A 24,607-nucleotide genomic window follows, 5' to 3' on the forward strand; every position below is an offset into this window, starting at 1 on the left:
AGTTTTCTTCATTCAAAATGGCTGCTATGTCAACCACAATCCCCAAAGTTAAGCTGTGATAAGGTTGTGGGCTTCTGCCTCTCTTACAAGACAAAAACCTTCCCTTAAGAATATATGAATTGTTGTGCCGCGCGAAACCAGTGATTCACCGATGCTGTGAATCCGTGGCCACCAGCAGGGGTGTGAGATGCACATCGTCAGAAATGGCCTGGTGACAGGCAGGTCTGTGGAAGAACTGACGAGGATTTGGAGAAAGCTAGTGTTTGCTTATGCATAAAAATCTTCAAGGGTTTTACCCAAAAAACACTTATAAAATGCTTTCTGTACTGAAGCTCTGGAGGGCTTCTCCATCTTGTTTGAGGTTCTTTGTCTCAGTAAGACCTCATGGCATAAATTTTCTAGGTTAATAATTTACCTTGTTATCCTTGAAAGACTTATGGTGGCAAAGAAGCACCCTAGAATTAATTTCTAGGATGCGCACAATAGTTTATTTATGCGCACAAGCAGTTTATTTAAGCTTATCTAATAATACAGACAATGTATTGGAGCCCTGAAATACAGGAGTTGGAAAGATGCAGCGGAGACATCAGGCTTTATAACAGTTCCAGAGAAAGCGAATAAAGTGAATTTCCAGCTGGAAAGTGAATAGAAAGTTCCAAGGCTGGTGGAAAGCTACAGCTTTTCTCGTGTTCTTTCTGCCGCCAGGAGTGTTAGCCTGTGCTCGGTGGAAGTGATGCTCCCAGTGCTTTAATGTGGAACAGCAGAACAAAGGAACAAAGCGATAGCAGATGATAATTCCTACCAAGAAATGCATCTCATTTGAGAGTGTAAGAGCAGGATGAACAGAAGCAGTTGTTCATACAGTGCTCCCCAAATGCTTTCTTAGGGTCTTTTTTTTAAAGACATTAAGGAAGCCCAGTTTCCTCAGTGCCTTCTCCTGGGAACAAATAACCTGAAGAGGCAGAGGAGGGTAGGAATAAGCAGAGAATCGGCGAGGCAGGAGCTGAAGTGAAAGATATTCTGAACCAGAAGGAGGGCGACTGGAGGGTTTCTCTTTCCAGTTTGGTTTCAGAAGGCCAGAATTTTTAATTTCAGCCGTGTGCTTTGCGTGTTTCGGAGTTGGCTTTTTCTGCAGAAATACTCTGAAGCAGGTTGTTGCCTTGCTCGCCCTGCTCTCCTGTTGCCAGGCGCGTTCCACGGTGTGACCCCTCTTCTCCTGCCCTGCCTCTAACCATTGTGCTTTCGTGTCTCCCGCAGTCCCTCAGCACTGGGGCCCCTCAGGAAGATGTATTTTCGGGAGATGAAGTGAGAGCAGCCAAGCGCCCCCGGCTGGGGAATTCAAGAAATCCTGAAGAATACGGACAAAACCCAGATTACTTGGCCTTTATGGAGAGCCTGTTGCAGACACAGTACCAGCCGGGAACTCAGAGCAACATGTTTTAACCAGGATTAATAAAAACAAAATTAAATTAACCCTTTTCAAGCCTGTGGAAAAAACAACCAGGAAACTGTGGAATGGAAGACCATCCTTGTGCAATAGCCTGCTGTGAATTCTTTTTGTCTACTCGTGGTTGGAACTGCAAGAGAATCCTGTCTGGCTGCACGCTACCTCTACTTTGCCAGGCGTTGCTGACCGATAGAGTAGGGAGCTTGAAAAACCTTTAGACAGCGTTTCACACGGAGACTTCGGAAGAGTTTGTACTAACAGTGTTTTGTGAACGGCTCCTTTTTGTGAGGCTTGGAAAGGGTTAACATTTGACAAAATGACTTTTTAAAGTATGTCAAACTCTTTTGTCTTTAAAGGTGCTATTACATTGACTACTGAAGCAGCCTTTGGAATTGTGTTTTCTGTACATAGACATCACCTTTGTGAAGTTTTCTATAAATGAGCATTATTAAAAAAAAAAGCAAACAAAAATAGGAAAACAAAAGTTTCCACAACACATTTTTCTAGATTATGGCTTTAAACCAGAAAATAAGCAAAATCCTCCCCCCTCGCCCCCAGATGAAATGTAACTGGTATTACAGCGGGGAGTGAGAGAACAAGAGCAGATGTCCTGGAAAGTTCTGGGTTCTTTTTTTGTAAAGAAACACTATCTTCTTTGTAAGCTGGGGAAGATGGGGAAAGAAATGTTTCGTAGCTGGGATGTTTCTTACCGTTAGTTCTCTTACAGACACGTGATAGATGCGCGCGTTTCTGCCATGTCACCTGGAAGGGACTTAGGGAAGAAACGGCCAGGTTTTGGTCGTTCTTGTCATCTTCCTTCCCCATCTTTGCCATCACAGGTGCTTTCTAGTTAAAAATCAGCATGGCTTTCAGTTACAATATCCCACTCGGTTTTGGTAAGTCTTCTGTTGCCGCTTCTTGTGTTAGTTCTTTATGAGCCGTCCCCCTTCCCCACTGCAGCCCGGAGCGTGGAGGGATTGCTCCGGCTCTCTGGTAGGCATGTCTCCCATAGGAACCTTTTTCTTTCTTTGTCTCCTTTTTATTTTTTTTTTAATTTTTTTTTTGAGTTGTGCTCTTTACAGTTGTGAGAATCATTCCATGACAGAAGCCTGGGAGGTGTTTGTATGTTTTTCTTTTATCTTATTAAAGAAGAAATTCCCCAACCATCTTTGATTGTTGTGACATCCTTTACTTAAGTAAAGACTGAGCCTTTGTGACACTCCTGGGGAAGAGGAATGCGAGCCCTTCGTTTGATTGGACTCAGTTCACTGAGAATCGAACGAGCATTAAAGGCGAAAACAAATCCTAAAGCACTGAGTGGGCAGCTCCCACTCGAATGCTTGGAAATCACCTCCTGTCGAAGAGCTGTTACGGAGCAGTGTTTTGTCAAAGAGCCTGAACCCTGCTGGAAAGCGTTCCGCTCTCCTTGGAGGACCTCGGTCCATTCAGGGGGAGAGGGAAAGGCGGCCCTAGCGCAGAGCTGGGAGAGGGCCGCGGCTCCCACCGTGTCGGGGTGAAGGGGACCCAAGGGCACGTCCCACCACCCCCCTCCAGCCTTGGCCTGGCAGGAGTCGCGGTGAGGGAGCAGAGCCATCCACAACGCCACACAGCCATCTTTTCCACTTAATTCCCTGAAATTACTGGACAGAAAGAGATGAGTTTTTTCTTTTTTTTTTTTTTTTTTTTATTTTTTTAAGCCCCTGTGCAAGGTGGTCGTTGTTCTGTGGAGAGGTTTTTAAGCAACGCTATAGCTGGATCTTTAAGGGAATAAGTGGGAAGGATTTGTGCGCTAGCAGATGGTAGATTAGCATCTTAAGAGAGTCGATGGGTATTAAACTGTCCTAGTGAAAGAGCGGAGATAGACTAAAGCAATTTTTTTATTATTATTTTGTTTTTCGTTCTCCCTCGGGAGACTTGGAGTTCCCTTTATTTCTCACTGCCTCTGCTATGGGTTGTTTTTGTTGTGTGTGCGTGTCTGTGCGCGTGTGCACGCGTGCGTGTTTGTAAGACGTTTGAAACAGGGTTTTTTTATTTCTGAGTTTTTGACGTTTTCAATAGATGTCTCCAAGAATAAAAACAAACTGAGACTAATAAAAGTTTTAAAAATTGGCAAGGTTCTTAAAAGCCTCGGTTGTTACTCCTACATAGCTGTCTCCTGTCGGTTACGATGATTTAGTAGAAAACTTGCTTGTATAAAAGAATGAGAATGTTGCCAGGCCACAAGAGAAATATTTAAAACAATTGAAAGAGAACTTAAACAGCAGAGGATTTTTTTTGGAGGTGGGAGGGGAAGGGTGGGATGGGATGAGTGGCTGTGAGCGACGGGGAGTTTCCTCTGCATGTTAAAATCCTGACTGAAATAGCACCATTACTGTATTCATATGTAGTACCTTTTTAAAATACTATTTATATTGTAAAAACAAAGCGTGTTTCCTCACCCCGTATTCAGATGCTGAGTTATGTTTAAACGTGAACCTGGAACTGTAGAATGCCCTTCCTTGTTGCAAGGGTTCTCCCTTTTTGTTTCTTTTTAAATCCCTCTTTTTGTTTTAGGAATGACTTGTGCAGATTATCTATAATGACCATATCGATGGCTTCTGTGCATCAGACTATTGAAAGGGAAATAGGAAATGCACATTCCTACCCTACCCTTCCTCCAGTGAAATATATTTGTAAGTGTCTGATTATGTACTATAAAAATAATGATTTTTTTTTTTCCTCCCCCTAGATTAAGGATGTGATGTATTTTTTGCATATTTTTTTTCTCTGCCTCTAGGTTCATAATGAATTAAAGGCTGTTGAGCACTTCAGAATTACACTTTTCGGGGGGTTGAAGTCTCTTCATTTCTAAGTTTAAAGTCTTTTGCTCTGCAGGAGAAGGTGGCTCCCAGATCTGGTTGGTAAAGCTGATAAAACTGAGCCAAGAGAAGCTGAGACTGATCAAGAAGAGCGCGGTCTTTTCCTTCCTCTCTGCTAGCCATGCAGGAGAAGAGGTCTGTCGTTGCACCAAAATTAAGAACCAAGCTCGCAGTTCGTTTTTGTCCCAGGTCCAGGATTTGCTCTAACTGGCCCGTTCCCGAGAACCGTGGTTGCTGAATAGTCAGAGGTGGTTCTAAAACCCTTTCTCTTTCAAATCACCAGTTTGCTACTTCCTTTTTGGAGTCTGCTCTGTAGCCTTCCAGTAGCCTTTTCTTTCCAGCCCTCGGAGGTCGTGCTGACATTGAACCTCTTAAAACAGCATCTTCCTCAGCCTGCATGTAAACGCCTTCATTTCCCATCCTCCGCCCCGGTACTTTCCTACAAATTCCTCTCCAATTGTTGCAGTATGAGGCTAATGCTGCAGATTATGTGAAAGAAAAGAAATCTCCAACTTCCAGTCCTTTGCAGTTTAATAGTTTTTCTTGATGTAATCTCTGGAATCATACCAGTGGGAAGAAGCTGCTGATACGAAGTCAGTTGGAATTTACACCCACGCAAAGCTTGCTTTTGAATTTAAGGTCTGCTACGTTGCTGTAATAAGAACTAATATAATTTTAAAGATGTCTTAAGAAGCAGTACGTACTTCCAAGTAACTGTCTGGATCAGTGATCAAAAGGCAGGGATCAAACCTTTCCCTTGCTCCATCAGAGCCTCGCAGGGTGGAACAGACATTTCCACACAAACCCCGCAAGTCACTGCGGGTTTCTGTTACTCGCTGAGATTGCTACGCTAAAATATAGATGATGTAGGGTTATAGGAAATCATGCGGTGCCCAGGGAGTCCTCAGGGAGACAATGTGAATACTGCAACTGCTGGAGTGAAGCGCTTTGCTTCCGACGCGTTCCTCCGTCTAAGTACCATTCAGGGCTGGATGAAAGACTGTAGATGAGCACAACTCATTAGCCTCTTCTAACCTCTGCCGCTTTCTTATCCCTGGAGAACATGAATGTGTGTTTATCTCTCAAACGTAGGCAGCCGAGCTGCGTCTCTTACTAAAGCATGTTTCAGATTCCTCCTTTTGCTTTTCCACCTTCTCCGTCTGTGCCAGCTCCATCCTCTGGAGGTCCTGCCCGTTTGTCCTCCCCTGGCCCCACGCAGCACGTTCCTGCTCTGATACACGCTGTCGGCTGCCTCCCGCCTGGCGCTCGCCTCTGGGCCTGCCCTGCAGAGTGCTTTGCTTAGGACTTGGCTGCAAGAGACCAGGGTTGCCAAGGTAGGGACCAGATGCCCATACGTGATGCTTTGTCTTGCGCGAAGGACTGTGGTTCCTTCTCGCTGCTTCGCAGAACTCCGGCTCACTTGGGCTGGCGAACAGCAGGGAGCCTTCACACAAGCAGATGTTCTGAAACCTGTAGTAGAGAAGCTGATAAAACTCCCTGAGTCAGTGTCACCAACTGTCACATGCACAATAAAGTCATTTTGTGATAATTGCTGGCAGCGATGAGAAGATGGGGATCAACAGGCTGTTTATTCCTACTCTGGGGCCAGTGGATGGAGATTCATTAACTCCTTGTCTGGTTGGAGCATGATCTTTAGCTCCGTGAGAAGAAATGGGGAAGATAATTCCTTTTTTCTCTTTGGAAAGGACGGGATTATTTAGAAAACTAAAAATAACAAGTGTTGATTGGGGTGAGGCTATTTAGTGGTGGGGCTGAAAGGACAGCCTCATCTTCCAAAAAACCTTGGTTAGGTGTGTCCTTCGCTGCATCGTGGTTCGCTCACTCTGGACGACTTCTTGTGATAACTTGTACTGAAACAATTATTCTTGCAAACGCGTTTCTGCAGATCTCCAGTGTGCAGGTCTCTGTGAGCACGTGGTGTTTTGCGGCTTCCCCACTCGCAGCCTCTCCTTCTGGCTTCCAGCTTCGCTGCTGGTATGTGGGGGGACGTCATGGGCTTTTGGGCACTTCCTCTTTGCTGTACTTGCTCCTTTCCTATTTCCTTTACTTCTGTGACTGTTCAGTTTAGGGAAAGAGCAGATGATGGAAAAACCTCGTCACATGCTGTAGACATCTGTGCTTTGGCCAGTTTTGCAGAACTTCTCTTTCTTGAGGTTATTCTGTGGGGATTTTTCTCTGTTCCTCTTCCCTCACTGTTCATATTAGTTCTTCATCAGTAGTTCTCCTTCAGCTTGAACAAATTGCACCACTTTAATAAAACTATTCATTAAACAGGTGCAATTCCCTTCTGGAAGAATGCCCTGGTTTTGGTTGGAGTGGTTTACTCGGGGAGTTTTAGCTTATGGTAATCAGGAGCCATTTTAAACTAAACCTTGCTTTGAACCTGGGTGTGCTATTTCAGTTTAGTAGCAATTTGAGTCAAAATAGTGGAATTGCTCATGAGGACATGTCCTCTGTGGTGGTGGGCACCATTCGACTGCGGGCTCAGAGGAAGACGGTGGTAGATCAGCGCGTTGCTTACGTCACTTCTCTCTCCGGCTTGAATTTCTTCGCAGCATCAGGTGGAGCCTTTTCTGCAGCAGGTTCCTTTGCTAGCGCTGCAGTGGGCGAGTCCTTGCTACTTTTCTTGTTCGGGCTTCTTTCCCCTGCCCTACGTGTAGCTAAATGTGGTCTAATAAACTTTTTAAATCCTTTTTGAAATAATTAAATGATTGCAAAGTCCTGACCTGCACATAGACCAAGTTGGAAGGAGTGCAGGTTTTGTGGAAGAGCTTTTTCAGGCACGGGATTGTACTTTGACGGATTAAAGCAAGGAGCAACGCTGTCTGCATGGAACCTGCCGAGTGCCAGAGCCGTCCCTCTCATCAGGTAGGTGTGAGAGCCGCTGCCCACAGCCATTTCCACACTCTCCTGTTGTCTGACACGTCGCTGCGGCTTCCCGGGGCGCTCACCACGCTCTGCACGGAGCAGCCGCGTGACGAGCACCTCTCCTGACCTGTGTTAGTTCCCATGGCATTAATTTCGTGTTTCTTGGGTTGGAAGGACAATTCGTCCTTTTATCTCATTACAGGCTAATGAGGAGACCTTGCGAATGAGTTTAACCCTGTGAAATTTGAACAGTCTCTGCTTCAGAGTACCTAATGCAGGCGATACCTGCCGGTGCTCCTTGAGTTTGCCAACAGGAATAAAGATTGAACAAATTACTTGAGATCCCAGGAGAAGCGCTCGGAAAGAGTTCCTGCGGGTTCCTGACTGCCAGCCCCAGGCTCAGGTCACCCCTCTTGCGTCTGGTCCCACGCACAGCTGCACTGGCACAGACGCACACACACCAGCTTTGGCAAAACACCAAGACTGGAACGAGTTGGAGATGTGGAGCTAGAAGTATTTGGCAGCTTTGATAGCAGAAAAAGATAACTCCTTGGTTTACTTGCGCACCAATAGAAAATTACTGGGAGTTATTTATTCTGCGTTAGAGGAGCAAAACAATTAAATTTTTTGTTTCCAAGAGGGGAAACGTAAAGGTCACTGTGTAGATATTGTTCAGAATTACACAGCGAGCGTGGCTTAGCCACTTCTCCTGTGGAATAAATAAGAATTTGGCTACGTTTCAGCACAGTTGACTTTGGCTTACCTCTATACCCTAGCCTTGCCGTTTCAGATGCCAGCTGCTAATAGCCCCCAGCAAATGAGCTCGTAGCCAAGCTGTCTCCAGAGCGGGAGTGATACCCTCCCCTGTGCCCCAGATCGTGGTTTAAAAATAAGTAAGTGGACAGATCCACTGCTCATCTGCTTCATTTAACGGGGCCATCTCTCGAAAACACAGCAAATTTTCTTTGATTAGGAACAAATGGGCAGTTACCCATGATACAAGCCAAGATGCTGCTGCCGTTTAGAATAGCAGGGATTCATCTGCCTGCCTAGAAAGATCAAATCCGAGCTGATTGTAAGTACAGAGGGTCACTGGACAATTTTCTATGTGGAGAAGCAATGAGATGGGGAGAAGAGCTCTTGTGCAAGTCCCATTTCCTCATGTCTCCACTTAGAGCTGAGGTTTATTTCCTTTTTTTTATCTTAATAGCTTGGAGGCACTAGAGAATATCTGGGCCGAAGAAGAAGTGGTACATCTGATTAATCTGGGATTCGGATATAACATGGAATTAACACTGCAATCCAGTAGCTTTGTGTCCTGCGTTGGGTGATTTGCGTGAGATTTTTGTCAGCGTGTAGTGAAAAATCTGCCTGACTGCAACTGTTTCTGTGAGATCCCACTGCTTGGGGATGTTTCTGTTTTACAGGAACAATTTATCATAACATTTTTTTACTACTTCAGAGCGTAGACAATTAACTGCTTATTAAACACTGTGATTTCTCTCACTTCTGTGATACTCTCAAATCAAGGATCTGGTCCGTTTTGTCCAAATTAATATCTCTGCAGTTTTTCTCGGTAGTAAGAGATGTCCTCATTTATGTCTCTAGCTGGGATTGAGATGTTCGTGCTCAGACCCGAGTGCTTAAAGCCCAGTCTTCAAACGCATCTTCCAGCCCGTCCGATGGCCCTGTTTCGGAGTGGCTGAGTGCCTGCAGATGAGATGGTCTCCGTGGGGCTCTGCGGTGGGCACCCACACACCCACTCATTGCACTGGCTTCACTGAAGCTCCTTTTATTTCAAAATTGCCCTGGAATTTCCCCAGAACCGTTTGATAAAACTGGGCAGACAACCCCGACATCCAGCTTCCCGACGCCACTGCAGTTTACGCTTGTAGGTGCTTCCCTTGACTTCGGACATCATTTTATGTTTTTAAGAGATTTCCTCTTTAAAGCATTAAGACCAAACGTCATGTCTAGTTATAGCACTGCTAAAATCACTGCAATATTTCACTCTCAGCAGGTGATTGAGTGCAAAGAGGGGAAACAAAGCACTAACCGATTTCCTCTGGCACACTGTGTTTTTCCTTACGCATTTCCCATTGCAGTCGGGGCGCTCTCAGCTCCTCCTGGTCTTGGACCAGAGGGTTTTTAACCTCCCGCTCCTGCCTCTTCCCCTCAAAAAAAAGCCCAATAAAAGGCAACATCCCCTTGAGTTTCTTTTGTGGAGACCACAGTGTGATTGGGCCTTTCCCGTCCCCCGGCGCAATGTGAATACAGTCTGTCAGTGTCTTGTCACTTCTCTAATGTGCTTCTATTTACTGCCATAATCGGCACCCCTGAAAGGCAAGGCTGAGCCGCCGCTATTAAGTATAATTGTCATTGTGACAGGTCCATTGTGGGGGAGAAAATTCGTGCCTTTCAGAGCTGTCTCTCCGATAAAGAGCAGCAGTAAAATTGGAAATTAATCCCCTGGCGCAAGACTGACGCAGGGATCGGGGGGTCGCAACGAGGGCTGGGGCAGGGGCTGCCATCAGCTGGCTCTGCGGAGCCACGGCCGCTCCCCGCAGCCCCCACCTGCGGCCACGTTTTCTACCCCTGTCATCCCCCGTTTGAATCGAGAAAGGCAAAACACTAACTGGTCTGTCATTTGTTCCTCTCCCTAGATTCGCCCACCTTGGGTGTGTTGTCTTCCCGTTGGGGACAAGCACGTGTGCGTGGACCCCCTGGATCTGCACAGGGCAGGGACGACTTCTAGGCTGAGCCTGGGGACCCACTGGGAAAGGTGAGAGGGACCCACAGGAAGATGCACTGCACAGCTCCGGGTGCAGGTAGGTCGATTCCCTCCTGCCATCGAGCTCCTGGGGGATCCCTTTTGGTGGCATCTGACGGACATTCCTCACTGAAGAACAGGAGGAACCTGTCCTCCTTGGGACCTGGGCTAAGGCTCTGCCCTCCCAGCATGGATGTGCGACCTTAAACGATGACACTTAAATTGCCACAAGCTCTCTGCAGTGCTAGTGCTACCAGGGCACTGACTGTAGTTCCCTTACATCCCTCATCTCAAGCTGCTTATTGCTACATGAGGAGAGTAGCATTGAAGTGTCTCACCATCTCACGCATCAGATGGATTTTGGAGATAAAGTTGATGAAATTCAATTTCTCTGTTGGTTTCCCTCTCCCAACTTCTGCCCAGATACAGCTAAGCACAAAAAAAACCCTTAGCTGAGAAGTTTTTATAGTTGCACCAAGATCTCTAAAATAGTTACTCCTAAAATATTCAGGCTTGGTCACCCGTGTGGAGGAATAGGGAACTTCGGCGGTTTGGGAGCTGCGTGCTGACACAAATGTGCAAAACGCCCCCAGCACTGCACCTGGGACCGAAGCCCTTCTCAGCGAGGAGTGAAAATGAGAATTCAACCAGGTCCCGGAGGCCCGGCCAAGGTGGGAGCGAGCTGGGCTGGCTGCCCCGAGAGCGGCTGGGTCCATGTGCTGTTTGCTGCCACCAACCTCCGTCCTGCCGTTGCCGTGGGTCCTAGAGCCGTATGGGGATGGTTAAAACCCCGCCATCCTTTTCTTCCTTCTGTCAGTGCTCAGTAGGGGAAGTTTCTTCTTTTGAACATCCTTCCTTTCCGTTTAACAACTCTCTGCTTCCCTGTAGAAAATTGCAAATAGATTCTTCCAGCTGCTTTATTCCTACACCAGGTTAATACCTTTCCTCGGGACTCGACTGCAGCGTGTTGGGTGAGGAGGAGGAAGGTGCTGCCCGGAGCAGGCTGTCGGTGCTGAGGAGCTCCTCCGAGCTCCTGGTGTTTCCCTTAGGGCCTCCTCCAGTCCAGAGCAAGTGGAAAAAAAAAGTTAAAATCAAGGTAGTGGAACCCAGCACAACATTTTACACCTTTTTTTTTTTTTTTTTAATTTCAGTGTTTTCATGATTTATTAACTCTGAAGTAAATCAGGGACATTTATTGCATTACATTTTTGTGTTACAGTAGCATCCTGCATACCCGATTGGGATTAAGAGTCTATGATGTAGGAATAATAAAGCGCAGTTAAGACGGGCTTGTGCCCTGGCAGTGGTTTGCGGTCTCTGTTGGGGAGATACCACAGCTCCGGCCGGGACACAGTGAAAAAGGATGATGGTGAAAATAATGGGAACACGTGGTTTGCTGTGCGTACGACAGTGCGTGAAATTACGAGCCGTCTGGATATTTTATTTTAGTGATGTAGTAGACAAAGAAATAATACAGCGTCAATGAAAACTTGCAGTGGTTTGACGCTGCTGATGTGGTAGTGGTTGCTCTTACAGAAGGATTTGACGTTTACAGTTTCATGGTAAATTTGGGGCAAGAAGGAAGAGTATTACATGATATTTCTGCCGCCCTTTGCAGTTGCCTTCTCGCAGTGATGTGCACCCAGCAGTAGGGTGGAATGAGATTATGAATGGATAAACTTATTTGGAATGCTTAATTTCTTTGAAGTGATTATTTGCTTCCAAATCATTTCTGCTGTGCTCTAGACATACGCTGCACTTCCAAAGAGGTGGATAAGCTCAGAAGAAAACAAAAGAAAAGAGGGAATTTTTTGGCATTGTAGATGTTCCGCGAGTCAGATGCTGTCTCAGATGTTACGAGCCGAGGTGTAAAAGCAGCTTTGGCGCAGATCCAGCGTGTCCCCCCCAGGAAAGGCAGGAGAATTACCACGAGAGAGACATCAAATGCGCAGTCAAGGCTGGATCCCGCTGCCAGCAGAATTATCCTAGAGAGAAACCATTTTAGATACTGGTTTGTTTTTTTTAAAAAAAAAACAAACTAAAAAATAAAATCCCCATGCAGGCTGCTCTGGCGCCCGGGAGGGAGCCGACGTTCCTTCTGCGTCCCTCCTCAGGAAGGGGCCGGGGGGCAGAGCCAGCGAGGGGAGAAGGACCTGCCCCCCCACGGACACCGGAACAGACAAAACCCGCCAAGATCTGATAATAAAATCTGTTTGGAACAGCTGTCTGCTGACAAGTATAATAAACTGTATTAATGGTGTCATTATTATTCCCTAATTAAAAGCTAATAACTAAGAGTTAATTGCCTTTAAAAGATGAAGCAGTGCTATGGCAGGGATTTATCTCTGTTTTTCTTTGCTTGCCTGGGTGTGCTGATATTTTCAGGCTAATTAATTGAATCAAATCTTACTGAAAACTCATAATCTCTCTGTGTCGACTCAACCAATTGAATTAGAAGGTGTTCGCTGTGTGCTTGATTTCAAAAAATATTCGTGTGCTCTTTGCAACTAGTTAGCTCAGCTGCTCATCATTGGCGGGGATGAGCGTGGCACCAAGTACAGAGAATTTCGGTGGCAAAATGTTTTGGTGGGGAAAATTTTCCCCTGACACTAAGAGGAGGGAACTGGAGCATCTTAGGAGCCGGAGGAATCCCAGTGTCACTAATGTGGTCATTGCTGAGTACCTGGTCTAGGGTGGATGGACACAAAGCACCTACAGCCTTGATAAATGGATTTTATCCAGAGACAGGAAAAAAAAAAATACAGTGATCCTGAGATTTTTCTCTTTGGATGTTAAGATTTTTGATTTCAGCACGGGATGCAGTGTTGTATCAGAATCTGATTTATTTTTTTTTCACCTGATGAGCGAGAAGCCTTTTACAAGTCTCCTAAGTCTTACCAGGGCTGGGACCGTTTGCAGGTTTCTGGTGTTCTGCTCTTTGGCAGGGTGCTGGCTTCTGCTGTCCCCCGCGGGGCTGTGCTGGGGTGCAGGCCTGGAGCTTGGCGGGGATTTGCAGGAATTCCACTTTTTCTCGTTCTCTCCTACCTCAAAATTCCCATCCCTGCCCCAAAAAGTAACACTTCAGCATGCCCCTTACAAGCTCCTGACAGCCGCTAATTGAAAGGAACCAAATGTTCTCTTTGGAAGTTCACTTTATCAGTGTTAATCTTCTATGTGGAGTAATTTTATTAAAGTTCCCAAAAGAATAAATTGTAAATTCATTAGTGCCCGTTTTGGACCGGTTTGGGTAAAAAAAGAGATTAGAAGTCATCTGGGCTCCGTGATAATTAAAAAGAAGATGCTCAAACATAATTCTTAATTAAACAGTAATGAGATAAGAACTTGTGTAGTCTGCTTTTAGTCTGTTGGAAAGATGCAGAGGTTCCCGTTGTAATTATGTGATTTATGATCTTCCACACAAAGATGTAATTAGTTTTTCCCCCCCTTTTTAAAATTTAAACGTTATTTAGATAAAAAATTGTGCAGCAATTTGAATCTGCTTTTCCTGGTGGAATAGTAATTTGTTTTGATTTATCTTGAGGTTTCAACCTAAAAAATTCTCCCATAGCTGAGGGGATATCCTCGAACACAAGAACCCCCCGCGTGTCTGAGAGCCCTGAGGAGAGGGAGCAGGATGGGACGGCCATGGGAGGTGGGGAGCGAGACGTTTGAGGCCAAGATGATGTGGAAACATTCTTTTCTTGCTTAAAAAGGTGAAATGTGTGTTTCCAGATGACACCTGTGGAACGCTGATGCCGATCTGCCGTACTAATTGGACCTGTTTGTTTCTGCCTCTCTCATCCTCTGTGAGGAGTCGGAGCGAACCCTCAGGGAGCTTCTGCAGATCATCCCCGGGGGGTTTGAACACGTCTACCTCAGAAATATTCCGTTCCAGAAATATTAAAATCATGCGTATGGCTGCACACTGAATGACATTCTGCTCCGCAGGGAGCCATGCCAAAGGTGAGCAAGTTGTTTATGATTTCTTTGTTTAAAGGCCTGTTCAGTCTGCTCTCTCAGACAAGCATTGCCCTGTACCTCATCTTTTTGTCCCAAATTCACCTAATCCCATGTCATAGAATCACAGACTGGTTTGGGTGGGAAGGGACCTTAAAGCCCACCCCGTGCCACCCCCTGCCCTGGGCAGGGACACCTCCCACCAGCCCAGGCTGCTCCAAGCCCCGTCCAACCTGGCCTTGAACCCTCCAGGGATGGGGCAGCCACAGCTTCTCTGGGCAACCTGGCCCAGGGGCTCACCCCCCTCACAGCCAACAATTTCTGCCTCAGATCTCACCTCCATCTCCCCTCTGTCAGTGTAAAACCCTTCCCCCTCGTCCCATGGCTCCCCTCCCTGCTCCAGAGTCCCTCCCCAGCTTTCCTGGAGCCCCTTTAGGGACTGGAAGGGGCTGGAAGGTCTCCGCAGAGCCTTCTCTTCTCCAGGCTGAACCCCCCCAGCTCTCTCAGCCTGTCCCCACAGCAGAGGGGCTCCAGCCCTCCCAGCATCTCCGGGGCCTCCTCTGGCCCTGCTCCAACAGCTCCGTGTCCTTCTGCTGTCGGTGCCCCAGCGCTGGGGGCAGCACTCCATGTCACTGCGGTACAGGCCACGTGTACCACCCCAGGGGGGAAACCCACCTCCTGGCCCAGGGAAAAAGGGCACAGTGGGTTAAGATGGGACTGGTGCCTGAAGGGAGACTCTGTGGAAAACAGTGAGAACAGCTTGAGGTCTCAGCTGCGGAATAAATATGGAGGTTAGAGGAACGTGATTTCTAGGCCTTATCACTTGACCCGAGTAATGCTAAATTGATCTCAGGAAAAATAAAACAAAGTAACCAAGACCAAATCCCCAGACACTATGCTTTGCATGGCTTTTGCAGAGATACAGCTTGGAAGGGCAAGGATCAGGGCAGAGATGTTCATCACGGAAACACAGAGTGGGATTTGGTCAAAGCCTGTCACTGGGATGGGACTACTGTAAAGAAGGAATTTCTCATATATCACGTCATCTGCTGAGTCATAAGGTCCCACATCCCGCTCTCCTCGGTGGTGGCACAGATGGTTTCTGTTGTGCCCCTTACAGCTTAACCAGACCGTGGGGACACGGAGATCCCCCCCGCCCCCCACCGTGTCGTGGCCATGTGATTTCTTCAGTCACTTCTGGCACTTTCTCAGCTTGGTTATGAATATTGTTTGCAGTAATCGCCCGGTCACCTCTGAGCCCTGTTCTTCAGGGGGAGCAGGGACAGAAGAGACGTCCCTCCTTTCCTCGGGAACAGCTGAACCTCTCCACCTGCCCGACAAACGGCTTTCTAAGTGTTGTTAAAGTGTCTGGGAGCCTAAGCAGCATCTTCGGAATATAACAGCCTCCAAAGCTGAGAACATGAGGGTGAACAACCAGTTTTCTTTTAATTTTGGAAGTGCACTTTTCTGGGAATTGTTTTCCTAAACACCTTTAAGATCTTTTCTTTTGTGTTACAGCTGTAGCATGTTCTGTCTTTCAGAGCAGAGAAGCACGTTAATTCTTTTGTTTGTGGCCAGGAAGGGGCCGTTAGTGCCACCCAGCTGCTCTGCTGCCCAAATCACACACCTGATACCACTTTCTACTCTTGTTCAGCTCCAGCTTGTGGCTTCATCCTGCACTTGCTGGTGCAGGGGTGGCTGTGCAGGTCCTTGGGCAGGGGCTCAGCGGCACCGAGAGGCTTTTCTTTCCCCGCGGATGGAGGTGAGCAGGTACGGGTGAGGGTCAGGCGTGTTTGTGTTGCAAGATGTGGTGGATCTGCAGCTCTGGGTCCTGTTGGTTGTTGGTTTCTTAGCAATGGTCCTCCCATCTTGCTCTGCTTTGACGTCCCTCCCTTGTCTCTCCTCCGTCATCTCCCAAGGTGTTTTTGCCTTTCTGCTGGGAATCAAAATGTCTGTGTCTCACGCCCAAATCCATGTTGTTTGCTGGTATGAAGTGCCGGGGCACCAGATGCATCAGGAGGCTATAAGGGGGTCTTGGTGGGGTTGTGGAAAAGCTTGTGTAGATCCAGCTCTGTCCCAGAGGTCATGGTGGCCACATGGCAGCTGGGGAGACCCCCCAGCACAAACCCAAGTCAAATGGGGCTCCAGGGGATGGAGGAGCACGGCACCGCTCACCCTGCCTGCTTCTTGTGGCTCACCGAAAGCTGGCACCGCTTCTCTGAAGGTAACTCCTCAGCATGTCCTCCCCAGCCCCTAAAAATATCCCACGGGTAATATCTGCAGGGCCCACGGTGGGTTTTTTTAATCATTTGCATTTCTTTGTCATTTGCATTGTATTTCTGGCTGTGTGATTCAGCGAGCTGCCGTATGCCTCGACTGTCATCTCCAGCCAGTCTGTAGGAAGGATCTGCGCCTCACCCCCGAGGCAAATGCTCTGCCAGCTTCAGTCCATTGTAGTGTTTTGGAGGAAGGGAAGATGGATGTGTATGATACTGAAATTTCACCATCTTTTCCTCCCCCACGTTTTAGGAGAATACATATAAATCTCTGCCATGTCCTCTTCTGTTTGTTAAATGTAGCAGTATGGAAAATGTTATTTCAGCTTTATCTATTTTAAAATTATTGTATGGATTAACAAACCAAGCAGAAGGTCTGTGTTGCTGTTTAACTTGGTGTTACTATGTCCTTTTGGAAGACTTGTGGCTGCAAGTCAGCAGTGAGCACTCATTTGTATTTCTGCTTCCCCAGATACTGAAAGTAGCGCTGGAGCTGCCAGTGTGTCCTGTTTGGAATAACAGCTTGGTGGGGTCTGGAACATAGTGGAGATGCCTTCAAAAAATCTGGCCTTGTTGAGGTGTCTTGATACGATTGTGCCGTGATGAGTTGTGTTAGAAAAAGCCATGGCCGGATTTTGTTAAGAGAAGTCCCTTTGGTGCCTGGCAGAAATGAGTTAGGTTGCCGTAAGGGACTGAATTAACAATAGGAGCCACAAGTGCACGTTTCCACTGGATTGCGTTGTCCATCCCTCGTTGGTGTCTGGGTTTGGCGAAGGAAAGTGAAGGAGGTTGCTCGGGTCCCATCCTGGTGCTGCCGTGAGGGTGAGGAGCAGCTGAATCCCCACTGGGAGCTCGTGAGCAAAACCAGACCCAAAGCATTTGAGATGGGTGAAATGAACTGCACAGTGAAGGTCTCACAGCTCCCCTTACCCACCCCCCATCTTTAAAAGTGGGATGTCTACTTATTTTAATGGTCAGTCCTGGAAATGCAGAAACTCAAGCGGAGCCTGGGAGCTCTGCGGTTCCTGGGCCATGGAGCTGGGAGCCGTTGGCGTTGGTGCTGCCTCCTCCAGGCATCTGCACAGACCAGAGCCATCCCACCTTCCTTCTCCTGAGGCTTAACACATAGACAGACACCTCCTCAGCCTTCAACAGCGCATTTATTGCCCTACAAAAGAAAAAACAAATATTTGGAATGAGCCTGGCTTGTTCGCTGTCCACAGAAATACCAGCGCGCCATCCCCATCGGTGCCGTGGGGCCGCTGGTGGCTCTGCTGGGCAGAGCCTGGCTCTCCCAACCACGAAGAGCTGGCAGGAGGGTCCGGTGGAAGCGGAACCTGAATTAGTAGCATTTAGCAATTTCCTGAACAACACCTTACATGCAGCTCAGGCAGAATGTTATGTATTTAAAGAAAAGGGGTGGTTTTTTTAATCATTTGGACACAATTTTTTTTTGAGGGATTTATTATCCTCAGTAAGCCTGGGATAAAACCCTTGTGTAACTTATTAATCTAGGATTGCCATCTGCATGTATGTGTGTGCTTGTGTGTATGCATCGCCATATACATGCCCAGATGGATGGAGCCCCAGACTCTCTTAATCGGGAATCTCTCTCTAATGGCTGGAAGGGAATTGTGCCTGTCGGTCTTCCCAGAGATAAAGGCGCGATGAGATAGCAGCATCGGGGTTTGATCTCTGTATGAATTGCAAAGGGATCTGGAGTTGGCATGTATAGATGGGTGGATAGATAAGTAGACAACAGAAAAATAGGCAGATTAAAGATGGACTGAGATGAATATGTTAAATGGCTGGAGAGAGCGCACTGTTAGTATATAGAAATGTAGCGCTGCTGTTCAGGCGTCAGCCATTTTCCCAGGTTTGAAATCATCTAGTAATTTGATTTTATTGTGACTAGTTAATGCAAGTGCAAGAGGTGGACACAGCTCTATGCGTGGTTTAAAGCAATCGCCACCTTGTTTTAATTACTTGTGGCTGCATGGTTATGCCCCAGTTAGTCACCAGGACAGTGTTTTCTTCAACTTCTTCATAATTCTGTATTCGTTATCTGCCGTATCCTAAATGTGACTTTAAAATATATGCCTTCCCTTCCACCCAGAGGTGTTTTACACAACAGTAAAAGCAGAGGGGCTGTGCCTTGTTCCCCCCCGTCCCTGGCCTTGCTCACATGCGGTTGGGAGTGAAGCTGTCTCCTTCCCGAGGCTGTTTCATCCTTCCTGTACCATCTCGAACGCGGAATTACAGGTCAAAGCAAAAGCAATGTTTGGAATTCAGACTTAGATTTGTCTTTTGGATTTCCACTGCTGGCAGAGCTGGGTCCAATCCTGCTGTGAGCCGAGAGGTCGGTGTGCGCAGAGTGAGACAAAAGTTACTGTCTCGCTTCCCTGGCTTAGATGGATTTGGTGATGGGGGGGTGGGGATGTGCAGTGACGCCCCTACTGAACCCAGCCCGACTCGGCCAGCACGGCACTGTCACTGGCTATCAGCCCACAAAGGGAACGGCCAGGGCATGTCACTGCTGCACACCCTGCGGGTAGCAAGCCAGGGTCTGAGGACCATCCTTGGAGCCCAAGGTGTGGGGGTGATGCTTTCAGCATGTCAGTGTAAGTAGGGTTTTGCTGGTGACGAAGGCTCCTCTCCAGCCCGACAGGGTGTTTGGATTTATGGGAAGAGCAACAGCTGCCCCGTGGCTCTGGGATGGCCCCAGTTGCGCCAGGAGTCAGTGTTGGCCGAGCTGAGAGTGGTGCCGAGAGCGGGAGGGATGTCAGCGGTCGGTGGCAAGAAGGTGGTAGCCAGGGGTGGGCTTCTCCTTTGGACCCTGCAGAAGTGACAGAAGCCCAGACATGAGGAGGGGAAGCTGTGATGGTTCTTGGGCTGCAGCTGCCATCGTCCTCCAACGTGGGATTTGCTCTGGAAAAGGGGGGGGGTGGTTCTGTGCAGCCGTGGGCGCAGAGGTGGGGACGTGCTGTGTCTGTCCAGGTGCCTGTTGTGACACTGCAGGAAAAGTGGTGTAACTCGTTGTGGTCTCCTTAGGAAATTTGGGAGCAGTCTCCATGTTTCCCTTTCCCAGCGGATGAACTTGTTGAGGTCGTAAGACAATTTTCTCAGTGCCTGAGAGGGTATTTACTTTTTCCATTTCAGTTCTACATCTGTTCAGTTACTGGCTTGGAATTTGCAACCATCTTATTTAGGAGAAGGGATTGATTTCTCATTCTGTTACTGCTTCTCTTGGTATAATTAAAGCGTATTGCAACATGAAGAATTTCTCCTGGACTGGGAACTGGTTTGCCACTTGGGTAATTCTATAAACCAAGAAAGGCTTTTCCTTTTCCTCTGGAATGTAAATTACAGTTACATCTACTTTAAAGTCTTTGTTTTGCTGCAGGGGACTGAGGGGGCCCTTGGTTTAGGTTTGTGCAGAGGCGTAAGGGCTTTGCGAATCCATCCCTTGGTGATTTGGCATCCAGGCCGTTGCAAATTACTGATGCACGAGCTGGTTTTGCCCAGTGTGGTGTGAGTGAGAAGTGGCACGAGCCGGCTCCCTCCAAGCCCCGGAGAAGGGCTCTCTCCTGCCCAGCACCGTCCCCATGCTCTGAGCTGACCGGCATCCGCAGCTTCATGTGGCAGCACCAGGGTGGCCGTGGGGGTCCGGGTGTCCCTCGCGGCCCCGGTGGGACGTCCCCCAGCAGACGGAGGGAGGGACATGCAGCGTCTGGGCTCCCTGGGGCTGAGGTGTCCAGGCTGGAGCGGGCGGGGGGCTGGGACATGCCAGGACGTGGTCGGGGGTCTGCAGGTGGCCCTGCGAGGGCGGGTTGGGACTTGGTGGCCTTTCAGCAGCTGAACTTGAGCAGAGAAAGAGTAATTCAGGACTGACCTTTGGATGTAGCATAAATAGAGAATTATGTTAAAGGGAGCGGAGAGAGGGAGGGCTTAGAGACATTTATTACACTGTGAAAAGAATCGTTGCAGGATTTGCATATAAATGATGTCAGAAATGCCTGGAGATCCATCCGCTCTTGATCAGGAGCGATAGGATGAGGGGGAACAGTTTTAAACTGAAAGAGGGGAGATTTATGTGAGATCTGAGGAATACTTTGCTGTGAGGGGGGTGAGCCCCTGGCCCAGGGTGCCCAGAGAAGCTGTGGCTGCCCCATCCCTGGAGGGTTCAAGGCCAGGTTGGACGGGGCTTGGAGCAACCTGGGCTGGTGGGAGGTGTCCCTGCCCAGGGCAGGGGGTGGCACGGGGTGGGCTTTAAGGTCCCTGCCCACCCAAACCAGTCAGTGATTCTCCGAGTCGATGCTCTGTGGCTGGAGAGGGCTGTGCACCTGTGGGTGATGGCCGTGAGGTTACAGCGAGGGGCTGGGGGTGCGCACTGCCTGAGGCAAGGCGGGAGCTCACCCTGGGCGTCCCTGGTGGTGGGACCAGCGTTGGGCAGGGCCAGGGTCAGCTCTGAATCCTGCTGGGGCTGCTCCTGTCTGAATCCGCGGCTGTGAGTACTGCTCCTCGGAGCAAATGTGCCCTGGACCCTCTCTCCGTAAGGAAAGCTGGGCTGTCAGGCTGTCCTGGAGGGATGGATCAGGCTCTGCTCTCGATGCCTCTCTCGCCTTTAATAAAAGAGGGCTCCACAGGTGAGATTCCCCTGTAAAACTACCGTCAGTGCTTTAACCCTGATCCTCTGTTAAGGAATCGTATCGGTGTAGGTCTAGAGCCCTGGTGACAGTCCTTTCCTGTAAATACATTACTTGCGATGATTTACTCCTTCCACCCTGTGCGTCACTACTGAACTTGCTGCAAAGCTGTCTGTCGGAGCTCGTATTAAACAAAAAGAAGAGTGAGACAGAGATATTAAAAAAAGACCCTTGGATCAATAAGAAACAAGTGCCTTCCCTACTGCCCTGCTGAAAATGGGCATTAATGGACCATCACTTAGTGTTTAATTAAAATAAGAGGAAAGGCAGCTGTGTGCCAGGTTTCAGGCTGGTGCTGTCTGGCAGAGCAAGCCCTGAGAGACCGGGCTGGTAGCAAGAACTCTGATTTCGTTTGCTCTTTGCGGGGAGGACCGGCGCCGGGGTGCAGCTAGGGTGTGCCACGCACATCCTGGAGCCTGGGGTCATTTCTGCTTAATCACAGCACGAGCACATCAGTCTATCGCAGTCAGAAACCGTAAGTTAGAATGTAATTTCCGCAGTTTATGAGCATGAGTAAAAGGCTGCGTCAATGGGACTATTACAGGCGGATTTTTCAGTGTGTTTGTGGTGCCTCGGCTGAGGATGTCCTGGCCTAAAGCAGAGACACAGCGTCAAACCTGATGGTTATCTTGTGTGATAAAACAAATCTGAAAAGCTTTGTGGTATGAATTACACTGAGCTAAGTCAAGTGTTCCAGCTAGGCGGCTTTTGTGGAGCCGAGATCAGGTCTCTGCAGGTCCTCCATTATCCCTTTTTGCCCTCAGGAGCTTGTACTTCGTATCTGCTCTTTGCTTTTGGTCCTTTTGGCTTTTGTGCTGTGAGCAGGTATCTTTTGGTATCAAAAAGCACAAGGACCAGCTCAGACTTGGTCCGAATCAGCCCCTGACGAGCCCTGGGCAATGTCTTTATTTTTCCTCAGACCACCAAGCGTTGCTTTTGGTCACCTGTGGCCCATCCAAACCAGACGCCCCGACCTGTTCTGTCTGCAGGGCACCACGGAGCTATTTATGGGGTCTCAGCTCCCTTCCTTGTCAGCGGGGGTTTCTCTGGATGGCCAAATCCGGACACCTCAGATGGGTTTTCCTGTGCCAGAATCATCCTCTGGAGCATCCCAGTGTGTGCGTCGTCGGGTCAGGATGGAGGGCTCTGCTGCCTCTTTCCTCCCACGTGCTTGTCCTGATCTCGCGGTGTGGGGAGCAGGAGGGAGCAGAGTTGGTTACTGCTGCTCCAGACTCTGCTTAAGTTTCTTCCTGTGCATTTTAAGTTTTGTATGGAGTCGTGCAATGGAAAGCAGCAGGCAGAGATAGTAGCGGGATCTTCCTAGCAATGATGCTTGTGTTTCTTGACCTTCCAAGAGGAGCTGTTGTGGGACCGTCACCACTGCTGTGGTCTCGAGGTGGGCTCAGTGCCAGTGTAAGGCTTCGCAGCTTTTGTGAGCTTCACTCTTGCGCCGAGATTTCATTTTGTATTTGCTTCTCTGACTGGCTTCCTACTGTATTGGTTGGGTTTTTTTGGAAAGATTTACTTAGTCCCCAACTGTTGTTCCAATTCTCTTTGTCGCTCACCTTCCGGTGCGCTGTGTGGTATTTATTTCTGTGTTTCTGTAAGGGGTTTGTGTCTCGACGCAGGGGATGGTCACGCCAGCTCAAAAAAGGGTAGAACAAAAATAAGAGCGTGGAGAGCAGCGATGAGAGTGATTAGCGTCACAGAGAGACAAGAATAGTATTGCTGAGCAGGCGGGAGCCCAGGTAGGCACTGGGTGGAGGTAGGGAAGCTGATGAACAGAGCTTAGAAGGAAAAAAAAATCAGTTTTTCCTTTCTATTCTTCAATGATAAAGTGAGCATCAAAAATCAGCGCAGGGATTGATGTGAGGGTGATGGAAGGTGTCTGGCCTGTGTTGCATGGCTGATCTGTAGAGCTCAGCACTACTAATTGTCTTTGCATCGAGGAGATTATGAAGAGTAAAAAAATCATTGCTACTCATATGACTGCCTGGAGGTACTCATGTACGTGAGGCATAATTATAAACCAGGAGTTTGTTGTTTTCTTTTTCTTTCTCCTTTTTTCCTGTGCCTTCAGGGTTGTTGCTGTTTGATGTTTGTTTGGTGTTTCCCCCCCACCCCTGGCTTCATCACATGGAGTAACATTTTGAAGGGGATGTAATTCCCTGGGTTCACACCTCACTTGATGGTTGATTATGGTTCTAAACTTGCTTTTTTTTTGTTTGTTGTTGTTTTTGTTCCCCCTTTCAGCTTACCAAAGGCTGCTGGTGGTGTCATTCTAGGAAGGAGAGAGGGTTTGTGCTGGCACAGCCCAGCTGTAAAGGGGAGGGGAAAAATACCTGACACAGAATATTCCCATCATCCTCCTGCTGCTGCTTCCAAAAACCTGTGTCCTGTGTCCTCGCCAGCTGTTCCCCACTTCGCTCCTGTCTGTCTTAATGTGGATGAAGTGGTGAAGGGATGAAGCTCAGCCTGGCCTGGGCCCACCTGCGAGCAGCGTCCCCTGTTAGCACAGACTGCTGAAGCCTGGCGTTTTGCTTACCCAGGCTCTGGCTCAGCTGGACGAAGATTTTCAAGCGGCTGACGCTGGCATGGAGAAGGCAGCTAAGTTCTGCTTTCAGCGGTGCCACCCCATTCTTTGCAGGTTATGGCTGCACTAGGAATGGGCTTTTCCAGGCATCGGAGGAGCTGTGAGCTGCTGTCTCGTCCTAGACCGTTCCCCTCTGCACAGACATGGGAACCTCCAGCAGCGTAACAAGGCAGATGCCCTTCAAAGGCGACCTTTGGCTTCGCTCCCTTCTGCTTTGAGTAAGTCTGGTTCTTCACTGAGAGATATATTTTTTTTAACCCCGTGCCTATAGGTGTGGAGCCGCCATCCTCATCCCGGACAGCGGGGGTTGGCAGCCTCCTCCCACCCGGGCTCCAGACTGCACAGGGAAGGGGACAGGATCCGCTCCACGTAAGGGAAACAGACACGCCATAGAATCACAGACTGGTTTGGGTGGGAAGGGACCTTAAAGGCCACCCAGTGCCACCCCCTGCCCTGGGCAGGGACACCTCCCACCAGCCCAGGCTGCTCCAAGCCCCGTCCAACCTGGCCTTGAACCCCTCCAGGGACGGGGCAGCCACAGCGTCTCATGAGAAACGGAGATCACCGAAGGTTTTAAACCTCAAGGTCGGCATAACCCATGCACCCGCGGCTTCTCAGTCACGCCTGCTCCTGGCTCCGCTCGTGCCCAAGCCCACCCAGCTGTAGCGCAACTAGCGGCAAAGGTTATGCCTGCGTCACTGCAGTTATTTGGCCAAAAGCTCTCCCAATGAGCTCGTTTCTTTGCAACCACAGGTTTGGCTTGTAAAGGTGGCCTATTTTTAGAAGGAGCATAAGCACAGCAGAGGGAGAACAACCTGCCACCTGGCCGCGGGCGCCAGCAAAAGGGTTCTGCAGTCGCTGTGTTACACGGAGCAACTGCTTCATTCATTGCCCACTTCCACCAACAAAGAGGTTTGCAGTCAGGCCTTTCAGACAATCTTCCTTTAATACAAAGTCAATATATCTACATACACAGTGGTATGAAAACCACTTACTGTTTCAGTTTGAAATAACAGTGTGAAAGCAACAGCACTTTGCTCTCATACAAAGAAAAAAACCTCCCCCCTCCCCCCAGCTCGTCCAGTAAGATTTTGCTGCAACATACTTAGAA

General features: G+C 48.5%; 1 protein-coding gene and 1 long non-coding RNA gene across 6 annotated transcripts in view; both read left to right on the forward strand.

The window, feature by feature from the left end:
* KDM4B (lysine demethylase 4B) overlaps positions 1-2,613 on the forward strand; it is a 91,682-nt gene extending 89,069 nt beyond the window's left edge. For all 4 annotated transcript variants that reach the window (XM_063358094.1, XM_063358095.1, XM_063358096.1 and 1 more), the window contains one exon: positions 1,258-2,613. In XM_063358094.1, coding sequence (XP_063214164.1) covers positions 1,258-1,443 — 186 coding nt within the window. In that variant the 3' untranslated portion in view covers positions 1,444-2,613. The remainder of the gene's footprint in view (positions 1-1,257) is intronic.
* A 3,958-nt stretch (positions 2,614-6,571) lies between these two features.
* On the forward strand, positions 6,572-24,568 carry LOC134526155 (uncharacterized). Of its 2 annotated transcripts, none has more exons than XR_010073898.1 (5): positions 6,572-7,194; positions 9,858-10,022; positions 10,897-11,060; positions 13,697-13,927; positions 23,551-24,568. It is a non-coding gene; the product is annotated as an uncharacterized LOC134526155 (long non-coding RNA). The 2 variants fall into 2 exon arrangements; XR_010073897.1 differs by lacking the exon at positions 23,551-24,568 and adding an exon at positions 15,576-17,454.
* Positions 24,569-24,607: the final 39 nt, after the last annotated feature.

The sequence above is a fragment of the Chroicocephalus ridibundus genome, chromosome 22, assembly GCF_963924245.1.
Source record: "Chroicocephalus ridibundus chromosome 22, bChrRid1.1, whole genome shotgun sequence".
In the NCBI taxonomy this organism is placed as follows: Eukaryota; Metazoa; Chordata; class Aves; order Charadriiformes; family Laridae; genus Chroicocephalus; species Chroicocephalus ridibundus.